The 24,845-nt window shown below is 39.7% G+C and overlaps 1 protein-coding gene and 1 long non-coding RNA gene across 2 annotated transcripts in view; one reads left to right on the forward strand and one right to left on the reverse strand.

Annotated features, from left to right (window-relative positions):
• The first annotated feature begins 263 nt into the window (after positions 1 to 263).
• On the forward strand, positions 264 to 24,341 carry LOC121721000. Its single transcript, XR_006034715.1, has 3 exons — positions 264 to 342; positions 9,897 to 9,899; positions 24,331 to 24,341. It is a non-coding gene; the product is annotated as an uncharacterized LOC121721000 (long non-coding RNA).
• The window catches only part of cep76 (centrosomal protein 76), a 73,346-nt gene continuing 49,968 nt past the window's right edge, over positions 1,468 to 24,845 (reverse strand). The window contains exons 8-12 of the mRNA XM_042107506.1: positions 22,319 to 22,507; positions 20,854 to 21,020; positions 12,501 to 12,828; positions 9,048 to 9,265; positions 1,468 to 1,731 (exon numbers count right to left, since the gene is read on the reverse strand). Of these exons, the coding sequence (XP_041963440.1) occupies positions 1,593 to 1,731; positions 9,048 to 9,265; positions 12,501 to 12,828; positions 20,854 to 21,020; positions 22,319 to 22,507 (1,041 nt within the window). The 3' untranslated portion in view covers positions 1,468 to 1,592. The remainder of the gene's footprint in view (positions 1,732 to 9,047; positions 9,266 to 12,500; positions 12,829 to 20,853; positions 21,021 to 22,318; positions 22,508 to 24,845) is intronic.

A 24,845-nucleotide genomic window follows, 5' to 3' on the forward strand; every position in this document is an offset into this window, starting at 1 on the left:
AAATATGAAAAATATTTTTCATATTATTATTCACTAATTAATTAATTAATTACCTTGAATCAATCAATCAATCAGATTTATTTATATAGCACGTTTAAACATGACTTGCATCAACCAAAGTGCTTTACAGAGACCAGTAGGAAGCAAACATATAACATATAACAAATAAGACAGAGGCAGGCCATACAAAAAACACATCATAAAGCAGACTATACGAATACACGAAAGAGACGACAGTACAAGCAGGGCTCCGGTCAAGATGAATGGGGAAACGCTAGAGAGAAAAGGTATGTTTTGAGCTGGGATTTAAAAGAGTCACCTGAAGGGGCGAATCTGATGGAGGTAGGGGTGCTGTTGCACAGTTTGGGGGCTGCAACAGCAAAGGCACGGTAGCCCCTGTGCTTGAGATTGGCCTTCAGCTCCTTCAGTAACCCCTGCGTGGCCGATCTAAGGGACCTAACATTAGAGTAGGGGGAGAGGAGGTCTGAGATGTGTGTGGGGGGAGGGCTTTTCCGTTAATGGCTTTGAAAGTAAAAAGAAGGACTTTAAAATCAATTCTGTAACGAACCGGAAGCCAGTGGAGGGAGGCTAGGACAGGGGTGATGTGGTCTCGTTTCCTTGTGCCTGTTAACAGTCTAGCGGCTGCGTTTAGGACTAGCTGCAGGCACAAATTACCCTTTCAAGATCTGGGGGGTTGAGAAAGGTCTTAATCTTTGCAATATTTCGGAGTTGAAAAAAGCTGGCTTTCACCACTGCATTTATCTGCCTGTCAAACCGGAGCTCTAATTAATTGGCTTAAATGCAAATATTACATAAGCCTAAAACTAAATCAGTGTTCCTGCCAACGATGGTACAGTTTCCATCAAGACAACGAATCAAAAAGAATGTCTGAAGAACTTTAAAAAGGCCCCCAAACAGTTAGTTAGAAGCGGAAGTCACTCCCATATTTGACGCAAGGCCTCATGGGAAGTAGAAAACTTGCGGAAATCCAAAAAGATAAGGTAACCTAAAGATAAAAAGGTAACCTAAAATTATTATTTTTTGTTCTATTCTGCACAATGTAGCCTTTAGTTTGTGCCTCTAGTTTTGAAAAACACCAGCAGGTTACTTCATAACTTGCTGCTCTCCCCTATAGCATAGTATATTCATTGGTGTCAAGTTCCACAACAAAAGGAGAAAATTTAGCTACTCAAGTCAACCTGAGTAGATGTTAAGTATTAGCAATGAGTTATCAGAAGACACAGCAATCATGGTTATGGTTACATTTTTCAACCGTTTACAACTGCAACTGTTGTAAAATTTCCCTTAGCCAAGATACATGCAAAGAATATCTACAATCTCTTTTGATCAGTTGAAAGAGCCATCTCACTTTTGGCCTGACAATGATATGGGCAGAGTTACCAGGGTAATTCATTTAAAAAGCAGAATCCATTCATTTAAAATCTGTGATAAATCACTCACAAAAAGAACCATTTATCTGTACATTTATTTATCAAAATACAGCCAAACAGAAACAATACACACACATGATGAACTGATAATGAACCTTTACAACAGATTTGTCTATGTTGAATATTTCACATCTGGTCACATCACAGAATAGAGTGGTACTTGCAGGCAAACATCACCCAAGTAGCACAGGCTGACTCAGGATAGACAAACACTCGCACTCGCACTGCCAACCGAACATGGTCTCCACGACAGCAAACTATCTCCTCACAGAAATGTGACCTGTTTAAAAAAAATAGACAATATTCATTTGAAGGATTGTCTCATAAAACAGGATTCAATTATACTACCGATCTATAGTTTCTGCACAGCCAAGGTTTTCAATACTTTTTCCATTTTGTTCTTGTGAAGAATTAAAAACTTGTTGAATTAACTACTGATGAAATATTAAGACAAATGAGAGAAGTATCCATTACAACACAACAATAAAACAGTACATTTGAAAGCTTTAGGTCACCAGTTTGTCCAATACAAATCTAAGTGCAGTGGAGGGTGCTGTGGTGCAAGCGGCACCATCCACACCACATTCAGGTCTACTGTAAGTGCCCAAAGAGACCAGGGTCCGTTTTTACAGAAAAAGACTTTGACTATGGCTTAGATATATTAGATAGTCAGACTTCCCATAGACATCTAAACTAAACCATTGCACAAAGCAGTTTAGTTATTTTAAATAGGACTATGGTGCAATAAATTCTGGGTAAAGTAAGACACTTAAAAATAAAAAAGAGAACCATGTCTATCCATTCAATTTTACCCAACAGAACATGCATAGGTCTTCTACAATTTATAGGTCTTCTTTTATTGTTTTTGTTTTAGATGGGTTAGGCTAGGCTAAAAATTTCCCACTGAAATCAATTGGGAAATCTTTGTTACTATATCATTCTAAGTAAGGGATAATGGACTCCACGGCATTCGGTTCACAGAGAGAAACATTCGAGGTGGTAAAACGGTCGCGTAAGTGCATTTCTTTCTGTGAACCGAATGCCATGGAGTCCATTATCCCACTGTTGCTACTTGTGTTTTGTTAATTTGCTGTTATAATTGAAGCATTTTAATTGCTAAAACTGTCATGTTTGTACTGTAGAACTACTTCTTTCTGCCACATATCAACTAATTTCTCAACTTGAAGGACAAATTGCCGTTACTAGTTCTAAATGGATGGTTGCTATGGTCAAAGCCCAGTCGTTAGTTCAATGTCTCCCATTGTCAAGCGGGTATATCCCAGGATTCTGATGAATCTTAGCTTTGAAACATCACTATTTTACTTAGCCTACTGCCATGTAACTAGTTAAAAGCCACCTCTTTTCATAGATAGATAGATAGATAGTAGAATTCAAGTACAATTTCCGCTTGGGGATCAATAAACTATCTATCTATCTATCTATCCATGTTCTGAACGTCTGTATTTCACAGCTCTGATGCAACGTGACAGTTCATTTAAAGGGGAAATCCGGTGTAAAATGGATTTTTGATATGCTTAGCATGATAACAAAATGCAAAAAAACGCTAATCCGATGCATTCTAAACTACCCTGTTTATAGCCGATGCTTCCAAAAATGCTAACACTGGTAGCGATAGGGCATTTCTCATGGTAAAAAGATTACTAATTTGAGCCATTTACAAGACTCAAAGTAGCCCATCAAAGTAGCTACTTCCGTCAAAAACACGCAAGATCTGTGTTGTAGGGACTTAATTTCAAGATGGTGCCGACTGGCAAAAGAGATTGACAGATTTCCTTTGTTGTGAAAAATGTTCAGGTTTTTCTTGGTGTTCATGAAACCATGCACCTTAATTAGGTTCCCAAGGCCTTTGGGAATAAAAACAGCCCCACAATAACACAGCCCCTCCACCATAATTCTCATTAGGCATGGGGTTCTTTTCAGTGTAGCCATTCTTCTATGTATGCCAAACACAGGGTTGCTAAAAAGTTTCTTCAAGTCAAATTCAAGACCTTTTTAAGACCATTTATATAAAAACTTAATACCTATTTCACAGACCTACCAGCAAAGAAAAACATTTTTTTTAATTTGTTCATTTATTTCACAAACAAATGTGAAAATGTGGACTGTGTAAAGCATTATGGAAGAATGATGTAACATTGCAGCATAGTAGTGAGTATTTATGCTACAACACCACAGCACAGACACAGACCACAGACAACAAGCCAAACAGAGGTGTGAAAAATCAAAGAATTTCAGCAGACCACAAAAAAGTTTGACTAACACAGTTAAGTTGTTTTTTAACATTGTACTCTAACGCCTTCACGCCCATGGTACCAAGCTGAATCTTTTTTTGCATACTGTACAAAAAGCCTCGAATACATTGTTGTCCAACGGTTTTAACCAGTGACAAAATGCTTGTTTATCTAGCCACACTTCGTTAAATTTACATTTCCCCATAACCCCAGCATGAAATGGGTAGCTAGGTAATGTAAAAAAACGTTAAACAACGGCTTTAGTCAAACTTTCTTGTGCAGGGATGCAAACACATGTGTGGTGAAAAAAGAGAGTAACACGTTTGTAGCGATTCGATGCATTACTGGGGTCTGTTGTCGATAGGAAATGATAGATTTTAGTTAATTTTCATGGATTCAAAATGCAAAATATTATAGGCCAAATACTGAACATTGACTGTGGATTCAGGTAGGTTACACAGAGTTTGTCCCCCCCCCCCTAAAATCTCCTGTCACTAGCTAGATGCTTTCATATTTAACATGGTTTAAACCGGTGTTTCTCAAAGTGTGGTCCGCAAGCCATCCCAAGTGGTCCGCGAGCAGACCTGGTAAAATTATATAGATGAGTTGTTTGCAATATTTAACCAACTTGTATGTAAATCCAAACAGTTCTGCAACACTGCCTATATAAGCTACGCCAGTTTAAATCATATGAATCCTCTGACACAATAAGCAAGGTACAAAGACAATAAGCAAGGTGTTTCAGTGAATAGGCCTGTTGTGTAATGTTGAAGTAGGTTTAATGTTAAGTGGTCTGTGATTTTTATAGGGTTAAGTGGTCCTTGGTCTGAAAAAGTTTGAGAAACACTGGTTTAAATTCATATGTTGCAGTAGAAGTTTTATGTAACTGTGAAAGGAAACTAGCCTATATGGAATATTCTGTAGGCCTGCTGTTCCTTTTATGAGAACAATTTAAATGACTGATCTATATACTTAATTCACCATTAGCTAGATTAGCGTGGTTCTATGCAGAGTTGTCATTTAAATGCAGTGTTTTGTAGGCTCAAAGCATTTCACGTTCATCACTCAGTTGCGGTGTAGGCCTATGTCTTGAGTGATCGCTGTCCCTTTAAATGTCTGGGACTTTAAATGACGTTTTAATTCCATGCTGTTTTTGTTGATGGGCAGCCATCTTTGATTCAGTTTTCCTACCTTTTTAACAAACGACACAAGCAATTGCGTGGTTAAAGTAAGAAATTGTTTTCACTCGTTTTCTTGCAATTCCCACATAACATTAGATAGCCGAGCCTAAACATTGTCGGTTACTATGTCTATGACTAGTTCGGTACCGCTCCTTTGCTACATGATCAAATATTATCAGATGAGAGCACCGGACATAACCAGTAGGCTAGGGCCATAGGCCAAAGCGGGAGGCACCGAAAAGCGCGCTGTTTGAATCCCTGCTTGTGTTCTGCTTAGATTTTCTTTGATTTTTCGCGCTTCTGCTTGGCTTGTTGCTTGTGGTCTGTGTTGTAGTGCTTTAACACGTGACGTGTTCGGACCCGGGGCAGCATTGCGCTCTCAATTATTGGTTCCGCCATTCTTTATTTAGGCTATGTTATTTAATCAAAATAATAGTGGTTGACAAATTAAACTTTTGAGGAGAATATGATACGGAGAAGTTACATACTGCACAAATTGTAAGACCCAGATATCAAAATTCAAGACTTTTTCCAAGTCTTTTTAAGGTATTAACCCTGCAAACCTACCTGAAGGGTTTCTAGCCAAAGAGCGTGATTTTCATTTCATCTGACAATAGACCACACTTCCAGACAAAGTCACTGTACCATTCAGTACTGTAACTCCTGCCGTTTACATTGGTAATTAAATGACTGGACAGGCATTTACCTGGCATGCCCTCTAAATAATCTATTAGCAGTGAGGTCACTTTTGAAAAATTTTTGGGGGATTTGGTGACCCCAAGATGATACCTTTGTCTGTAACTCTCCAACAGTGGTTCTTATGGAATTTTTTGCCTATCTTACCATCCTCAATACTGTACGTGGGGGCAAGATAACCATGGGTCTTTGTCCAAGCATGTTTGTCACATTTCCAGATGATTAGAACATTTTAATAATTGTTTTAACTGTAAATAGGCATTTTAAACAAAGTACCTATAGTTGTCATAGACATTCTCTGACTTACAAATGTCAACACACTTTCTTTTTATTTAAATTTAGTGTATTCTCTTGTCTTTCCAATGTTGAAAAATGACTAGAGGATTTAGCCTCTGTGTGACTTTATTTTGATACCATGAAAAAAAAGTCATGAACTACTTCTGATTAATTTAAATAAATTTAAATTATATAGGAAAATGCTTCTGTTAGGTTTTGTTTATAAGATTGTTCAGAGGTGCCAATAATTGTGAGCAACGTGTTTTAGTTAAAAATATTTATTTCTTTATGAGAATTTCCTTTTTCTCAAAATAAACTTGCTTCCCTTCAAGGTTGGATTTTTTCCTATTTTTTCATTGTGAGATTACAATAAATCACGAATTTTAGACCCTGCTGACCAGCTACGACGTGACTTGTAATCATACAACATTTCATGCAAAAAAACTAACAGAAAAACTAAAAAAATTCAAAGGTACAAGACTGTGTACATATTTCAATTTCCAAATAAAGGAACTACTCATTCCATGAGCAGGGTTCCTACACATTTTCCATTTCAAAATTCCATACTTTTTCCATACTCAAATGTTCAAACTTCTCGGTAGATTTTTCTGACCGTATTCTAGATATTGTCAATGGAGTGTTCTACTAGCATTGCGAAGAGCTGTATAATAATGTTTATTATTAACTTGTTTGCCCTCAGATAACACTTGCCCATTGTTGGATACTTTTTGATGGGGAAGTGCTGTGTTGGAAGGTGCATTCACATTTGATACAGCATACTACATATGTTGGAGACTAGTGCACTGATAGATAGATAGATCGATTTCTTCTCCCTACAGTACTCCGTCTGGAATAGGTTGATTCACGCTCATTTACTTTGGCAGTTGGGCAGCCGACCAACCAGCGAACAGAGGGCGTCCCTGAGAGCGATTACGTACTCAGACATGGTGTTTCAATTACTAGGCTACGTCCCCGCCCCTGAAGCAGATCGCTTGGAATACATCAACGTAGGGAGCGAAAAGGGCTTATATTTATGAAATCTTTGAGCAAATGTGAATAATAGTTTAGCCTATTAACAGGAGTGTCACGAACAAAGTCACAGTGGAGTAGGATGTTATATCGTCAGCTAAACTTTAGTCATAGATTTTGTCACTTGAAATAGGCTACGAACGTACCCGAGTCAAACTGTAGTTTAGTAGGCTACATGGTCCCGTCAAAATCACTATTTTTCAAACACTAAGAAGGCTCGACATAACTTGAAACTTTGATCGAAGCATCATCAGTGTCTCTACATATGAACTCGAGCATTAAGAACATTGTTCGTGTACACATAGTTTACTAAAAAGAAAGATTTTGGACAACTCACTCCTTGCAAGATGGCAGCGAGCAGAAAAAACAAGTGAGTTGTTCAAAACCTCTCTTTTAGTAAACTCTCTGTACACCAACAATGTTCTCAATGCTCGAGTTCATGTGTAGAGACACTGATCATACTTCGATCAAAGTTTCATGTTGTGTCGAGCCTTCATAGTATTTGAAAAATAGCGATTTTGACGCGATTGTATCAAAAAAGTAGTAGTTCAAGCTTAAGAGTGGCGCTTTGGACGTACTTATGCATTTATATGAAAGTTTGACTTGGGTACATTCACAAAACACTATATGATGCATTTTGGCGAGAGTTACGCAGATGAAACGTGTGATTGTTTGCTGATAAGATGCACCCGTGCTTGTTATGGGCGTGCTGCAGAGAAACTTCTCTGTATGACGAAACGCCGGTTGTTAGTGATTGGTTCAAAGCGGTTCAAAGGAACTCCAATGATTTTAAACCTCAAACTGTGCCCTCCCACCCGGAAATAAACGAACGCCTATGGATCTAGGCCAGACTCTCTGCGAAGTCAGAGAGTCTGGTTTCCAGGCTAAAATTCAGAGGCCTCAGAAATCACCGTAAACAGTATTATTTGTTTGCAATAACAGTTTATCAGATAATGCAGTATCCACGTCTTGGTAACTTTTACAAAATCAAAAAAGTCTACCAGTGTTTTAGCCGAAAAAAACAGAGCTAGGTATAGGGCACGTGCATAGAATTGGGGTTTTCGATTTGGTTTTGGTACCAGGGTCCCCTTGCGGGAGAGATTTTTTTCTGAGGACCCCCATTCAATTGTATCTTGATGATGTGGACTGACATCTTAAGCTACACAACAGTAGGAATGGTTTATTATGACCTGAGTGAAGTGATTAGTACTGTAGATGCAATAGTCTGGAAACACAAATATTTCTCCATACCCTTGTTCCTTTTTTCCTTACTTATCCAGACCTGGAAATTCCATACTTTTCCAGGTTTTCCATACTGCGTAGGAACCCTGCATGAGCCTTTTTCGAATTTACACATTTTAAACATTTGCATACATTTATACATTCATACATTTAACATGCTTCTAGTTTAGGGCTCGTCCACACGACGCTGTTTTTTTTTTTTATCGGTTAGGCCTTGCGTCCACACGACCCTGCAATTTTAGGAGGCTGTAACCAATCTTTTTTTAAACCAGGTTCCAAAGTGCCAAAGTGGGTTTTTTAAAAAACGCCGGTTAACTTTTGCCGTGTGGAATGCGTAGCCGGCAATTTTGATGACGACATACAGTAGCCCTACCCCTCAACTCAGCCACCGCACTCAACCTGACACTCTGCTTGTCAGAACAAACCAAACCACTTGTTTGTCATGTTTTTCTTTTCCCCGTCATGATTTATGTACACGTGGTATCAGCCTTTTAGAAGAACATTAGCTTAACTTAGTTAAACATTAACTTATTGTGCTTCATATGGTTAAACAGCACAGGAACTGTTTATGTTCTCTAACTGTTTAGTAGGTGAATACAAGTTTGTGTTACATTTGCTATAATCACAAGTTTGTTATTGAAACAGCACCTCTCTTAAAAAAGACAAGAGATTTTCCTGACACCTGATGCCTTTTCATCTGATGTCTGAGGATGTCCTAATGTGTACACCGTACCATGGTCATTTTCTGACCGTACTCCCATCTCTCTATTCCATTCAATTATTTGCTACTATCCAATCGCAATTAAAAACAAAAAAGTCAAGCTTGTTATCAAATGTCTTTTTGAAAATGTACCCCAAAATTAGTTTTTGTATGCATGTGAACTGTGGTCTACATTCATGATGCACTGAAGGTAACCCACCTGAGACAGGTAGCAAAAGCTCGATGTGTATTATGGTGCAGAAATTGGATAGGGAAGCCTTTAAATGTGTGGCCATCAGGGACCGCTCTTCTGACAGCATCCTGAAATTCCTCATTGCCACATGAGACACCAGTACATCGTTCAAGCTCATAAGCTACCAGTGCTGCAGAGAGCAGGTATGACAGGTTGTCATCCCATATTGTAGCTAAACCCAAGTCCTGCAACACACATAACATCATTGCAACATCAGAGCATAGTCATACTAATCAGTAACATGCACAATTCAGAGGTAAGAATACCTACACACACCACTGCATCATCATCTGGCATGTATCTATTAGCAAACTGGAATTGTAACAAATTGTAAAATAAATGTACTGTAACATTTCTCTCAATGGGCCATTATGCAACTATTTTCAGATTATTTTACCTGAAAATGTCATTGCTACCCCCCCTCTATTTTAGAAGGCCATATATCAGAGAACATCGCAGCAGGGACAGGATGTCATGTAATAAGTCCACTGTGAACCACCAAACCACTGACATTTCTAACCGATTCTACCCCATTAGCAACACCACTGATTGGTTATTGTTATTGGTAATTCTATGTGAAGTTAATATCATGATGTTAAAGGACAATTCCGGCTCAAAATTAACCTAGAGGTTACCATATATATTAACACATGTGTACCGAGTTCGCCCGTTCTCTGGGATTTGTTTTCATGCTAATCGAACAGGAACAGGAGGTGATATTTTTCCAGGAGGCAATATTTTTCCATTTATTGACATGTCGCAGGGCTCCACTTTCAGACTTGCATAGATGAGACAACAGTGCCGGCTTCAATGCAGAAAGTCGTAATCTGTCTACCCTCGGTCCTTGGCTGAATGTGCTTACAATTTGTATTAATTTAAATACTATTGGGCTGTTATAATGCCCCAGATCCTTACATTCAGGCTATCCAGGCCCTAGATGAGTGTTATGGCCAATCCAGACAGCTTGTTTTGAAAGAGCTCCAAGTTATGATTGAGTAGGTATGGGTCACGATTTTCTAATTTTAGAATAGTTTTTAATTTAATTTAATTATAGAATATTGAATGGTTAATGCGGTTATCATTTGTCTCCAAAAATAAATAAATACATTTCCCAATGTTTTAAGTAACGCAAATGCAACCAGAAGGTGCCGACAACACACCAAAATCTAAACGCTGTACCTGTATACAGTCTCTCAAATATTAGAAGAACACATTGTCTCTCGCCACTGTTCAAAGTTCGTGGAATAGGCTACAGAATGATGCAGAATCAGGCGTGTAAAAGTTTTGTGTGGAACTCACTGAAGTAAGTCAGCCTACAGTACATGCTAGACATGCAGAGCAAATGACTGCCCTCATTTCCAAGATGATCGCTATTGACATGCTATCTGTATATAAAGTGTTTTAGACCCTGCTGACCAGCTACGACGTGACCCCTAATTTTACAACATTTTATGTCGAGCAAAAAAACGAACAGAAAAACAAAACAAAAAAGGCAAAGGTACAACACTGTACATATTTTAATTTTCGAATGAAGGAACTACTCATCCCATGAGCCTTTTTCGAACATTTGCATACAATTACACATTCATACATTTAACATGCTTCTATTTTAGGACCCGTCCACATGACGCTGTTTTTTTTTTTGAAACCGGCATTTTTTTTTTTTTTTTTTTTTATCGGTTAGGCCTTGCGTCCACATGACCCCGCCATTTTAGGAGGCTGTAACAGATGTTTTTTTTTTATTTTTTAAAACGCCGGTTAACTTTTGCCGTGTGGACTGCGTAGCCGGCAATTTTGATGACGACATAGCCCTACCCTTCAACTCAGCCACCACACTCAACCTGACACTCTGCTACCAAACCATTTGTTTGTCATGTTTTTCTTTTCCCGTCATGATTTATGTGCACGTGGTATCAGCCTTTTGTGGCTAAGTTAGAAGAACACCATTAGCTTAACTTAGTTAAACATTAGCTTACTACAACTTATGATTAACGCCTGTTAATGTTTTCTCCATGTCGAGAATTGGAGACTGCGTTGGTAGCAGATATCGCCATGGCTGTGATAACCTATGGCCGAATCACAGCAATGGCAATATCTGCTACCAATGCCATGATCACGAGGGCCATGTTGCTTTTATACAACAGTTCGACTACCAACTAATCGAGTTTAAAGTCACCAAATTGTGTTTTCTATGGTGGCCCCGCAGGGGCAACTTTGAAATGGCTATTTACTAAGAAGGGAGGCGTTTTGGATTTCATATCTTTTCCCCAAGACCTCAATGAGGAATTTGACCCGAGACAATTTATGTAGTAAGTAGCCTATATATATTCTTTTATAATGCATATGGACTTATTGGGTTTGGATGTACAGTACATACTATAAGTGGGGAACATCTAGGCTATGTGAATTATGTGATTGCTTTATATATTGAAAGAAACACGTGAATGTTTGAATGTATATTAATTCTCTGTCTATTGACCTACAATGTCCATGCCTTGTCATTTGACAATTTGTGATTCTGAGAAACTCCTGTTGTGATATTTATTGTTGATTAAGTGTAACTGCCTGCACCTGGTAATTTACCCATGATGCCTCTACCTAGGACTGTTTAAAGCCAGTGCATGTTAGTTACTCACTGAACCTTGATTAAGGCTGTGCGACGAAATGACTTGTCATTAATAAATGTATTAAGAGATCAGAGTGAACCTCCTGGCCAGCACCTCTACTTGTGTCTGCATTCCTCGTCGTTCATCCTCAGTCCACAAAAATAGTTTCAATCTTAGCCTTGGCGTCTCCCGTGGCCAGGCAATGAAACACTTTCAGAGAAGTTCAGTGAGAGGCTATGTGAGCTTGTGCTCACAGTAATTTGTATAGCCTATTAGCCTAATTACTTGTCATTACCTCTCTTGAACATTCACCCTACTCTCTACTTACTCAATTTTGTCAGTGGTGATTCATGGAATGTCTCTCGTCCAATCAGAATTTAATAGTTAGACCAGACGTAACTGTTGTATAAAGACAGTTATTACACGGCTCTTCAAAATGCTGTAGCATGCTCCACTCACTTGAATGGGCCTTCCCAACGTTCGGAAGTATAATCATTTTGTATAACAGACTATTGCTATGTATAACAGACCGCTGTCAAGGAAAATGGGTTTTGTGTTTCTTATTCATATCATTCCGCAAGTAGTTGGTTCGCTTATCGCCATGGAAAGTGAACGTCAGCAAATAAGACATTGCCATTATTAACAAATACATTTTTAAAAAGACCCACTGTGTGAAATGTCTTTTCTTGTTTTGGCAAGTAGCTGTATAATAAGCGCGATAATGTATTGTCTGCCGGTCATTATCGGAAAATCCCCTACGCTTCACACAGTGCTGTGCATTGATTTTTATCCATTTCTGATGTGTTCTGCCTACCTTTCTGTGTTCGGCCAATAAATGGCGCAGCTCCAGTTCCATCTGATTACTGGCCTGAACTGGATCAAGTGAGGAAGAACAGAGAGTGGGCACAGGAGGTAAAGAAGTTATGGATCCTGAAGCGCACACAGAATTCAGTGCTTCCTCACTCATAGCCTTCCAGCAAGACTTATCTTCTAAGTCAAAAACACACAGCGGTACAGAATCTGTTGGCTGGCAGTTTGCGAAGAAGGCCTTCTGGTTAAACACACAGCCAACAGTTTGGTAGGGGTAGGAAGGCTTAGGGTGAGATGTCAGATCATCTGGATCAATCAGCCGATGGAGGTACCTGAGGAATTGCATCTGTTGGTTAAGGTGGGAAATATAAGAAGCATAATCTACTCTCACTTTCTCTCAAACACTGACATGCATGTATAATTTATGATTCATACAAAACTGCAAAATCCCATCTTTAGCAATTTTGTTCAGCACTTCATTCTAGAGGCTTGTATTACAGCCAAGCATCTAGCAAATGTTGAATAACCTGTAGTTACTATCCAGTGTAATATCATTTAAAAATGTTTATATATAAAATGTTCTGCTTATATGGTTTAAATCTGTGGTTTCAAACTCCAGTTAACACAAACAAAGCTATCTATTGCATGTCAAATTAACAGTTGGAACAAGATAATAACACCCCTAAACAATATACAGTTAAATCCTCCAAGATGGCTTCACATTAGACACCAGTTGTCTGGTTTATGGTAATACACAAATTGGACTCAAAACAAAATAGTTAAGACAGTAGTAGCTAACTAGCAAAGGCTAAATGAACCTGCCAGATGGCCAGCTGTAAATCTCTGTAAATGCTAATTTTGTTGGTTTGACAGCTTATAAAACACTTGGTACTGGCACTTGTTTTCTGAAATGTAAATTGGTCTTTGCTTATTGATTTTGTTTTCTAAAATATATTTGTTTAGCTCCAATAGTGTGGAAGTGACTACAGTCATTTTGTATGGGTTGGATTTGCATTTTTGCACATTTCAGTTCTGAAGAAAAATTCCCTATGAGAGAATGAATGGGGTTTTGGGAAATCATGAGATGCAGGTTGCTAGTGACAAAATATTAGCTTTCAGTGCCTACGATGTCTTTGTAAAATAGCAAACGTTTAATTAAAAAGTGTTTCATTCTTCCTGGTTCCCTACAACTAGACAGTAAACTGTTGCAAATTGTGTGTTCCCATCACTCTGTCTCTTTCGTTGCTCTGAGTGGTTTTTGATCTCTCCTATTGCGTCCGGAGGCATTTTGATCGGCGTCCGTTTGGGAACGCTCTTTGGAAATGGGCTGTGAATTAATCTTCCCCAGACCCACTCTCAGTTACAACTGAGAAAGGTCTGGTGTCAACCGGGCTAGGCTGTTAGCAATTTGACTGATTCTTGAGCTCTCAGCAGAGTGCTGATTTGCACGTCTTTTTTAGATGGTGAACGTAAACGAAGGAAAGCCCTCTAATTGGACGGGCCAGACTGACAAGTAGACTTGTCTCTAATCAGGAAAATGTTTGGTTTATTTTTCTTTCTGTCTGCAGTTCCATAATAGGCTACCATTCAATTGTGCCGGAAATGATCTGCGGACTAGCAATCTCCTCGTCGAGGAGGCCCTAAGTCTTGTCCTGTTTAGCCATGGGTCTGTATACAAGGAAAATTACAAGTGTCTTAGGGCTCTTACAGAGTCAACGCGAGCAACACGAGCAAGCAACGCTAGCAATGTGAGCGACGTGCTCCCTTTCATAGTATACACGGTGGATGCAAGCAACGCGGCCGATAGGTGAAATGCAATACATCGCTCACGCAACAGGGGGGAACAGTCACTGGTGACTGACATTCCGAGTTATATTCAGGCTGTCTGTAAAAGTTACATCCCAAGAGGCTCTTTTGGAGCCTTAATAGATATCCTTTGTTTGACAATAAATCGTTTCTATTCTTTCCTTTTAATTCCATGTGTTGCAACTCACTGGTAACTTTGTTAAAGGAACCGTATGTAAGAAATGAAATTCAATTAATCATAAAATGGCCCTGATTTGTCACTAGACATTAGGAAATCGTTGCAGCCCTCAACTGATGTTGATGTTTAAATATTTGTGTTTTAGCCTGATCCGCCACCCTCCACCTATCTAGTAATCACAAAGTCAGTAGTGTTTCGGCATCTGGGTTGCCAGCTCTGCTCTAGTTACCACATCTGCGGTGTACACCGCTCTACAGTATTTTGAAAGTGATTGTAGTACCAGTTTTGGCCAAAATCCTACATACGGTTCCTTTAACTTATCCAGCAAACTATTAAAAATTCACGACTGTAACAAAACACTGCAACTCTCGCTTGCCCTCGAACTAGTCCATCTTCCTGTTTCCGCCTTGTCGCGCTCGTCTGAAAAAAATGAGTGGTGCGCTACCGTGTGCTACCCAAGGGGGCAGGCGAATTCCCGGAAGTAGAAGAATCAATGTAAGCTGGAGGGACCACTTCTCTGCTAACCCCCATAGAAGCCCATTCATTTTAGGATTTTTTTGAAATACCATAACTTCATATAACATATATCCTGTGCCGACATTGTAGCTTCTGTGTAATCTACATAAACAATAAAAGGCAAAACAAGACTCGAGTACCTCGTACGTAACCTTAGGTTCCCGTAAGAAGAATGTTTAGCATGTCCGGTTGTAGTGAAGCTAACGCACCGTAGGGGGATAACCGTACCGTTTGGATAAGGAGCTCAGTCCAGCCGGCACGGAAACTCATGAACAAAGCTATGTAGCCTATAGCATTGTATGTTAAAGTAAAGCATTGCATAGAGGCAAGTAAACCTAATGAAAAACGGCACTAACGATAATCATTTCAGTGGTTTTCGATGGATTGACCGTAGGTCGGAAAAGTGGAAAGAAGATTAGCTTCAAGGCTATAACTTTTTTGTTTTGTTTTAGCATGACTGTTTTTGAAGATGATCATGTGTGGTAGCTTCAACATTAACACGACTTGGTATCACTTGTGAGGATGATATTAATAATAATACATAAATAAATGTAACTTTGATGACTTTGAAGACGAAGTTAGTGTGAGAAGAATTTCTGTGTATCCATCATATGAGTTACAAGATTCAGTTCGATGGCTAACGTCACAAAGTTAACCCTTTAGGCGCCAGGTTTTAAAAAAAACATCATTCGATTTTTACATCAAAATTTCAAAAGGCCATGGCTTGCAAGTGGTCAGAGATAAAGTCCTACTGTAAATGTGAAAATCATTGAGTATGGACAAAAGTTTATGAAGGGGGTAAATTTACACATCTAATTTGCATTTTATGACGTCACTGGATGACAACCACCTCGAATTTTGCACATTTCAGTAAATACTGGATGTTGAACATATATTTGAGCAGTTTTGCTTACTTTTTTGTCATTTCACCCACATAACACCTGAACAGGAAAGCAGTCACATGTAAACCAACAATAGTAAACTATTACTATAACCACAAACCTTATTCTACTATACAATAAAGTAGCCTGGTCAAATCAGTTCCTATCGCGGGTGACTTTGTAGTTCTTCAGAGCCCTATTTTTACTACCCCTGCTGTCTTTACTACGTCCATTACAGACACTATCATCACCTTTACCACTGGCACCTTCAGCTACGTTGTGCAGAGGGTCGACATAAGCATGGTATGCTTAGTGAACACTGTCGCAAAGACGCACCTCCATTCACAGACGTACCGTGACTAGACGATCGCTCATATTCTCCAAAAGGCAGATATTCTCCTTCAGAATCAGACTAGGTAAATAACAGACCCAAGACTTCATCACATGTGAACTTTTTCTTCAACATTTGGTGTATATCTGCTTCAATTTGTGCAAAACTATGGTCTGCATTGCTTCTGTGTTATGGAAGAAATCAGGGGCGCAGCTACCCATTTTTTTGAGGGGTATGCAACAACAAATTGGCGCCCCCCCCCCAAAAAAAAAAAACACAAACAACTAAAGTAAAACAAAAAGGCCAATAATTTACATAATTTATTAGTGTAAATTATTATTTTTTAAGAAATTCTGCCAATTTGAACTTGAAGTATTGTCAAATGGTGCATTGTCACTTTAAGACTTTAAGAGAGTCTAAACGGTTCTCATAACGTCCTTTTGCCAGCTGTTGCTCACAAAGGATAAGGCTGATCCAACTCTAGCCTTTGTTTGCCACATTATCAGCACAATATTAAGCTATTAATATTAGGATTGTTAGGAAATGGAAACATGTAATGAGTTGTTGCTAGCGTGACATTTCTGTTTGCAGTTTGCCATTAAAAGTTCAGTATGAGCATGGTAGCCATCTTAATGGAATAGGTTAATGTTTCAATCGGTAGAAGCTATGCTTAGCAAACGCTAGTCTGTTAACATGAATATTTGCAAGCCTCCAAGCACAGACGTCATACTTTAAATCCTACCTGTTGCTTTTCACCATCCACTTATTTAACTACTGTGCATCCCTTGACATGCCATCTCATTTTCCCTCTTTCTTTTTTTGCTGTATCCATCTTTCATAGACGAAAACTCACTACTCGTACCTGCTCACTCAGCGCTCACGGCGCCCCCACTCCCTTTTCTATGTCAAAATTCTATGATGGAATCTTATGAGATAGGCTAGGGCGCCTACTCTAGCCTGTTAGTCCTCTAAAATGTTATTTAACATTGAGGAAATGCAGAAATGATTTAGAAACGTACAACAGTAACTACATATAGAATATATTATTTTTACCATCGCTTTGGCGCCCCCACGGTGCTGCGCCCCTATGCGCCGCATATAGCACATACCCACTTTTTGCGCCACTGGAAGAAATGCACGTCTTCTTATGTGTTTCTCGTGTGTAATCGCGTGTAATACCACGTCCATTATGGACACTATCATCACTATTACCACTGGCACCTACAGCTATGTTGGGCAGAGGGTCGAAATAAGCATGCGATGTGAACACTGTCAGTGAACACTGGTAGTGAACACTGTCGCAAAGTCGCCAAGACGCACCTCCATTCACAGATGCTCCGTGGCTATCACTGCCAATAGACGATCGATCGTATCCTCCAAAATGCAGATTTGATCCTTTAGAATCAGAACAGATGAATAAAAGACCCGATACTTCATCACACGTGAATTTTTTTTTCAACATTTGGTGTATTTCTGCTTCAATTTGTGCAAAACTATGGCCCGCATCGCTTCCGCGTTATGGAGGAAATGCACGCCTTCTTTGTGTGTTTCTCGCGTGCTTCCTCAACATTTAAAAAAAAAAGGTTGAGCTTGAATCGAAGCTCTGGGTGTCTGCCAACTAGTGGTGGAGAGTACAAATGAGATGTCACCGTACATGGATCTATCGTCTATTTTAATCAGTGACGTTGTTTGTCGCAATTTTGCAACTTTGGCGGGTAAAGGGTTAAGTGTGAGTCTGCGCAGTACTGGGGGGACCAACTGAAAAATCGTTCTATTTGACTCGGTGCCCTTCCATTGAAAACGACGGAGTCTGTTCGTCCATTCTTTTACTGTCTATGGTGCTACCCGGCCAAAACCCTGGCGCACCAGAGAGATCTACGTCATTTTGACGTCACATTGTCGCGCTACCGGTCGGGTGCGTCAGGTATGTAGAAGCCTTTAGTGCGCTTCGGGGGTGGGGGTGCGGCCGGTTTTTCGACTTGCATTCGCACCAGCCAAGTGGCCATAGGAACTGGTGGGCGTAAGGAGTGACAAGTCGTCATTTGTCTAATCCAAAAATGTCTAATCCAAAAATGGAAATAACAGGTCTTTCGTCTAACACACGAAATCAGACTCTTGTAGGCCTATAGCCTAAGTTAAAAGTTGAATGGGTATAAGTCACGACTTGTTGTAACAGAGGTACAGTAAATATCGTAGCAAATAGCCTATGGTGATGACACAGCTTTTAAAACATTTATTTCACTCTTGCTGGAGAACTGGCTGTTGCGCAAACAAATTAATAAGGGTGATGATCTGCATCTCCGTTCACCAAAAGCTATGATTTTGCTAATGCACAATAAATCATTTTTGGAAGGTTCTCTCCAATTGTTAACGTGCAACATTTCTCTATGTAGGGTAGTGTCAAGCAGTGAAGTGATAGCCTATTGCAGGTAGGCAATGTTCAGACAGAAGACGGGCACTGCTTTTCCTGTTTTCCGAAAACTGTGTTGAAAAATGGTGTTTTTAGCAGTCAAAACATAATTATTTTTTCCTGGGGAGAAACCCCCGGACCCCCGCTCACATCATCCGCACCTGTCGTGACCTCATGAGCTAAACCATTAATGAAAGCAAAACAAACATAAACAAAACAGCCAGATGCCTCTTCATAAAAATAACAAAGACACCTTCATAAACAATAACAAGTTTAATTGTGAGACTGCGTGTCGTTTGGAGCAGCGTATCAGTAGGCTATATTAAAAGCAGAAGATTTTCAGTTTGCTTCGGGATTTAATTCACTTTTGGATTCTTTGATTATAGTGCTAAATGTTGGGACTGTCGCAGGAGACATAGTGTAGGCCTATCAGCCATCGAAATTAATATTGTGGAAACAACTGAAAAAAACATTGGGTAAATAATATGTACTGTACATACTGTAGCATACTGGCACACATAGACTCAAAGCGGCAAAAGCCGACATTCCTAACCCTGCTCGCAAGTGGCACCTGGTGGTTGTTTGGGTCATTGTAGCTTCATTGGAGAAAATTAAATGAAAGACGCGCGATTCACACGTGAGGTCATGTGAGAATCACATGTGAAGCCGGACAATTGACCTTTCGCGAAGTCCCACCCTCCTTAGTTACTGTTGCTAAGTCCGACAGCTCAGACCAGAGTTGACTAGAACTTCAATGGTAGCTGTAAGCCTGTCTGTAAAAGTTACAACCCAAGAGGCTCTTTTACAGAGCCACGGACCTGATTTCATTTAGAAATCCTAAATTTCCATTATTCTGTGTATCGGTGTTGCGTTAATCCCACACATGTCGTTTGACCATCCTTTTTCAACTTACATCACTATACAATCCCATAAAACCGGAAAGAAATCACGGCTCCCAATGCATTTCTATGGAGCCGTAAGGTGAAGCTGTCGGACTTTGTCTACATGTGCGGAGCTAATGGACTGCCATTGGCTCATCCACGTTTGATGGGCTTCCGATAGGTCAATTTAAAGGAGAACCCACTGTAACTGAACAAATGAAAAAGATTTTAGACCAATAGTGGCAAAATACTGGGCAATTTGTCTGCAACCCGCTAGCGGACCACCAAAGAACCGATTAGCAAAATGCCAGCGGACCGCCAGCTCTGTCACCAATGGACCGACAGTGGTCCACCAGCCTCTTGCCATCTGGGCTACCGCACTTTTTAATGGCTGCGTCAGGTTGTAACATGGGCTACATGTTGCTGTTAAGTTAAATTCTTAGCTAACTAGAACATATTTTCTAATTCCCGTTCAACTTCCATGGAATATACATGTATGACTCCTTTCCAGAGTTGGCTGTAACGCGTTACTGTAATCATATTACATTTGTCAGTAATGAGTAGTGTGACGCGTTACTTTTCTAAATTCAGTAATCACACTACAGTTACTAACAGCGTGTGAGCAAAGATTACTTTATTAAGTAGGAATCCTACTCCTCAAGCCATGGAGACGCATGTTGTGGTGGTGTGCTTTACCCTGTCACGAGCAGGGTGGGTGGAATCAGGCCGCCTCCTACAGCACTGCCTCTGAGACAGTCTTATGGTGCTTTAGATGATACTTCTTTGCTTTCCTATTTACAATCAGGCCATTTAAAAGAGCTAAAAATAAAACACTAAATATTCACCTATATAAAAATATCTGCCGTTCAAAATGTTGCAGTAGCGAGTGCATTCTTATTTAACTGTGTTGCCGGTATACAGTAAGTGTTTGTGTGTGTGTGTGTGTGTGTGTGTGTGTGTTTGTCTTTTGGCAGGGCCACAAGAACATTCGCAAAAAAATAAAACCGGAGTATTTGTTAGCTTAATACTGAGCGGGAGAGCGGGAAACAGTGCACAACCAACTAATGACTATTCTGAAGTCATTCACACCACAAACTGTAAAACGTTTTCAGGTTATTATACAAACTAGGACTGTTTTCAGTGTGAACAAGAGCATCTAGTAGGCTATTAATGACAGAAGGAGCGCAACTCGCGAGCGCACTTCACTCAAAGCAGTTACATTTTTTGTGTGCATGTCAACATTCAACATTGTGAGGGAGGGTGCGCAAGCAGGGCAGCAGCACTTCCATTAAGTGTTCACTTTCATGATGAATGAACCTGTTACAGGGTATGATGAAGTAGGGGGCTCTCTCACCTATTACCAGTCAGGCTTTCCCAAAAGGTGACAGTGCCATCAGTGCCACAGGTCATGACCCACACATGAGGATTGTTTCTTGCCTTTGTGCCGACACATACATAGGCATCCAGGCCGAAACCTAGGAGTAGGCTGCACAAGAGGGTTGCATGGTCCTCACAGTCTCCCTGTATAGAAACACGTCATCAGTTAAATGTTTCAACATACAAGTAATTGAGAGAAGCTGTTAGTAAATAAATGCAACTGTGTAAAACCGGGCAGACATTGTGCAATTTTAGCCAAATTGTATCCCCAATTCAGGTGGACCTGGCAAACTTTAGAACTGGGCTGAATTCCCATCCGCCTGATTAGGACTTAACAATCAACGGTCCAGTTCCAGACTGAGGTTGGATTTCTGGCATCAGAATTGTTGGTCTGCTGTCTTGCAGTGTGAGCCATTTGATTGTGCAATTTTAAGTGCAATCGACTGAATAACAGCCTTCAGTTGCACAAATATTTTTTAATTTATGCAACTGAGGACTGAATAAATTTGAATTCCGTTCAAATATGAGAATTCAGGATTACCTAACATGTAGACCTTTTATATATGTATAGCTATTCCATTCAAAATCCGTACTTTCCAGCTGCAATAGTTACATTAAAAATGATTTAAGTGATTTAATGATTTAAAATGACAAGAATGATTGAGTGTATTGGCCATACTCTCCATAGAGAACAGCAGTTGGATTTCATTGCTATATCATCAATGACTTTGCTGAACAGAAGGCCCGTAGAGTGAACTTCTAATGGGTGAGTTACAGGTTGCTTTTTGTTATGGAGTAGGCTGTGGGGTGCACCTTCTGTGACCTGTTTGTGGAATATCTGACCGCTGCGCTACGCTGTTATAGGCCAAATTAAGCAACTGTGTGGTCATATATATATATATATATATATAAAACAGCAAATAGGCTACATGGTGGCGCCTACACTATATATATATATATATATATATATATATATATATATATATATATATATATATATATATATATATATATATAGTGTAGGCGCCACCATGTAGCCTATTTGCTGTTTTGCTTGATGCTTTTCTTGATGGCTATTTAATTGTTCTGTGGCTATACGGTATCTGCGTTTTGGTTTTGGATGTTGTGGAGATTCAGAGGTGGTAGCGATGATTAGTCAGCCACTGTCCATCGCTCTGTCTGATCATGTTGCCGAATCTCCATCTCATATGCGCTTGCGGGTGTGTGTGTGTGTGTGTGTGTGTGTTGGGGGGGGGGGGGGGGGGATTATTGTGTCATAGGGCCCACATTTTCTAGCAGCGCCCCTGCCTATACCCACTCAAAGACAGTTGTAAATGCTTTGCTAATAGAAGGCCTATTACATATGAAATGTGTAATATACATGAGATGATTGTTCCGTGGGTGCAGTCATAGCCACAACCAAAGTGTGGAAGAAGTCAGACCTTATTCCTGCAAAGGAAGGCCATCATAGTGCACCACTGCTCATGGTAGCTGCCACCTCCAACCACAGGTACCCTTTCCTGGGCCAGTAGGCTTACAAACCGGGCTGCCTGGCGTGGAGATTCCAGAAGCCGACCTCCCCGAAGAATGTGTACATATGAACAGACAGGTCGATTCAAGCCATTCTCATCCTGTAATAATACAAAGTGAAAACTAAATCATTTTCACAAAAATACATACCTACATGCACACAAATCCAGAACACAGGAAATGCCATGCCTGTTAGCAAATACACATTTATTCATATACATTTTCAGCAGATTATAACTAGGCAAACAGTAAAAACCCATTTCCAAAACTGGGACTTAGAACTGGGAGTGGGACACCCCCTCTATGAAATGTTTGATGCTCTATCCATAAATGCTTAAATAGTGTTAAAATAGTGAAAGTGAATTCAGACACGCCCTAAACGTTCATGCCCATCGCACCTCAGACTGTGTTTAGATTGAAATACTTGCAAAAACTTTGTCTTGTCACATTGGTGTGTGGAGAAACGCAATTTCATTCTACTGTGCTGTTCTACTTGTTGTATGGTCTGACTGACAATAAAGTTCACTTTGATTTGACGTCATTTTCAGGGAATACTTTGAATATTTTAGGAAAATGCCAAACAGCATTCTTTACTACTGAATTTCGTCGCCGTTTAAAAAAAAAAAAAAAAACATAGTCCAGTATTTCTTTTGAAATTGAAATGAAGTTGTATGGACTGGACTATGTTTTTTTTTTTTTTTTTTTTTTTTTTTTTTTTTAAATGGCGACGAAATTGTGAATTTCCAGAGCACACTTGGCAATCGACTCCTACGGACTTTCCCCTAAAGATGGCAGCAAAGATGGCAACATTTCCGGAAAGGTACTGGCTTGATGAAATTCATTCTGGACTCTCTATCCGACCACATAAAGACCTCGGGATATTTCGGTTTGGCTTTAGGGACCCTCTACTCACTACCACGTAAGTGTAATGTTGTTTGGAACTGTAGAAGAGGTATAAAAATAGCGTTTTGTAGCGGCGAAATAATATGCCCTTCTCACTTCCACGCTAACAAGTTTTGACTAAAAACGGTAACATCGAACTTTCTCAAAACACATCCGAATGACATGATTTGGATGTCAACTCAACGTATGTACTCCCAATCATCCGTAAATTGATCTAAAGTGCATTTTACTCGGGATAATTCCTTTAACAATAAACATATAGTCTTAACTCATAACAGCTGTTAGGCTTCTGTCATTTTGATCTGTAAAAATGTCACATGCAGCCATGCCTAAATTATGCTTACTGCACATTAATTATAGGCTATAATACATTATAATATAATATTCAGTATTGATTATTGAATGCTAAGCTGGAATGATGTTTTCCCCATCATCCTATTTTTAAAGCAGGCCTGCATGTAATTGGGCTATGGGTTTTCTACAGGAATGGCATGTTTTGAACGGGCACTGCACTAGTTGCTATAAATCTGGTTAGCATCATTAGCACGCTGCACAAATTTGTTTAAAACTCTTGCATTCAAGTTAACTGATCATCTCAATACTGATGTTTTCCAAGACTCACAAGGGCCTGTCCCAAGCATAGGTCCTAAGGAGAAAAAGTATTACCTTGAAACTAAAACACACATGGGGAAACTGAACAGTCCGACCATAGACTATGATCATCATTAACACCACACACCTTATCAAAAAGGAAAATCAGAGACTTTATTTCCTAAGACAACATTCATGCCAACAAAACCCTTTTGGTGCTCTTCTACAAAGCCATAATTGAAAGCATCATCTCATCTTTAATCTCCGTCTGGTATGGGAGCTCTGACAGTCGCACCAAGAGGAAATTAGAGAGAGTTGTCACCAAAGCCTCCAACATCACTGGTTGTGACCTTCCATCAGTCCACTCTCTGTATGCTGAACGCAGCTTGAACCGAGCAACCAAGATCATCAGGGACACCTCACATCCGAGCCATGAAGATTTGCAACTCTACTTATTTATTTAATACTGGACTGAGCTACAAAAAAATACCACCAACATTGTTGTGTGGCAATTAAACTAGGCTACTTTGTTTCCAACAGATTGATGGCAGAGTGTGTGGATATGATGTGACTGAAAAACATAATGACAGAATGTTTATTACCAGAGCATACAGCTGAAGGCTTTGGAGATCGCTAAAGAGCTAAACACATCCACGACTTCAAAACTAGCCTTAATGATGCGTAATGCACTGACATTGCATTGCAGAAGTCTTGCCCAGCGCTGTTCCTTCCTTCGTTACTGTCTTTTCAGCAGTAGCCTATGTGATCAACATAAGGAAAACTCGCTCACACCCCTTGGATCAGATGGCCAATGCTGATCAAACGCCAATGTTTTTTTGATATGTCAACATCTGCCAGTGTAGGCTACAGTTAGATGTGTATGGTAAATGCAGTTATTGAAAGTTATTGAGGCTATGGTTCTTTTCTTTCATAATTGGTAGCCTA

Source organism: Alosa sapidissima, chromosome 10 (assembly GCF_018492685.1).
Source record: "Alosa sapidissima isolate fAloSap1 chromosome 10, fAloSap1.pri, whole genome shotgun sequence".
Taxonomy (NCBI): domain Eukaryota; kingdom Metazoa; phylum Chordata; class Actinopteri; order Clupeiformes; family Clupeidae; genus Alosa; species Alosa sapidissima.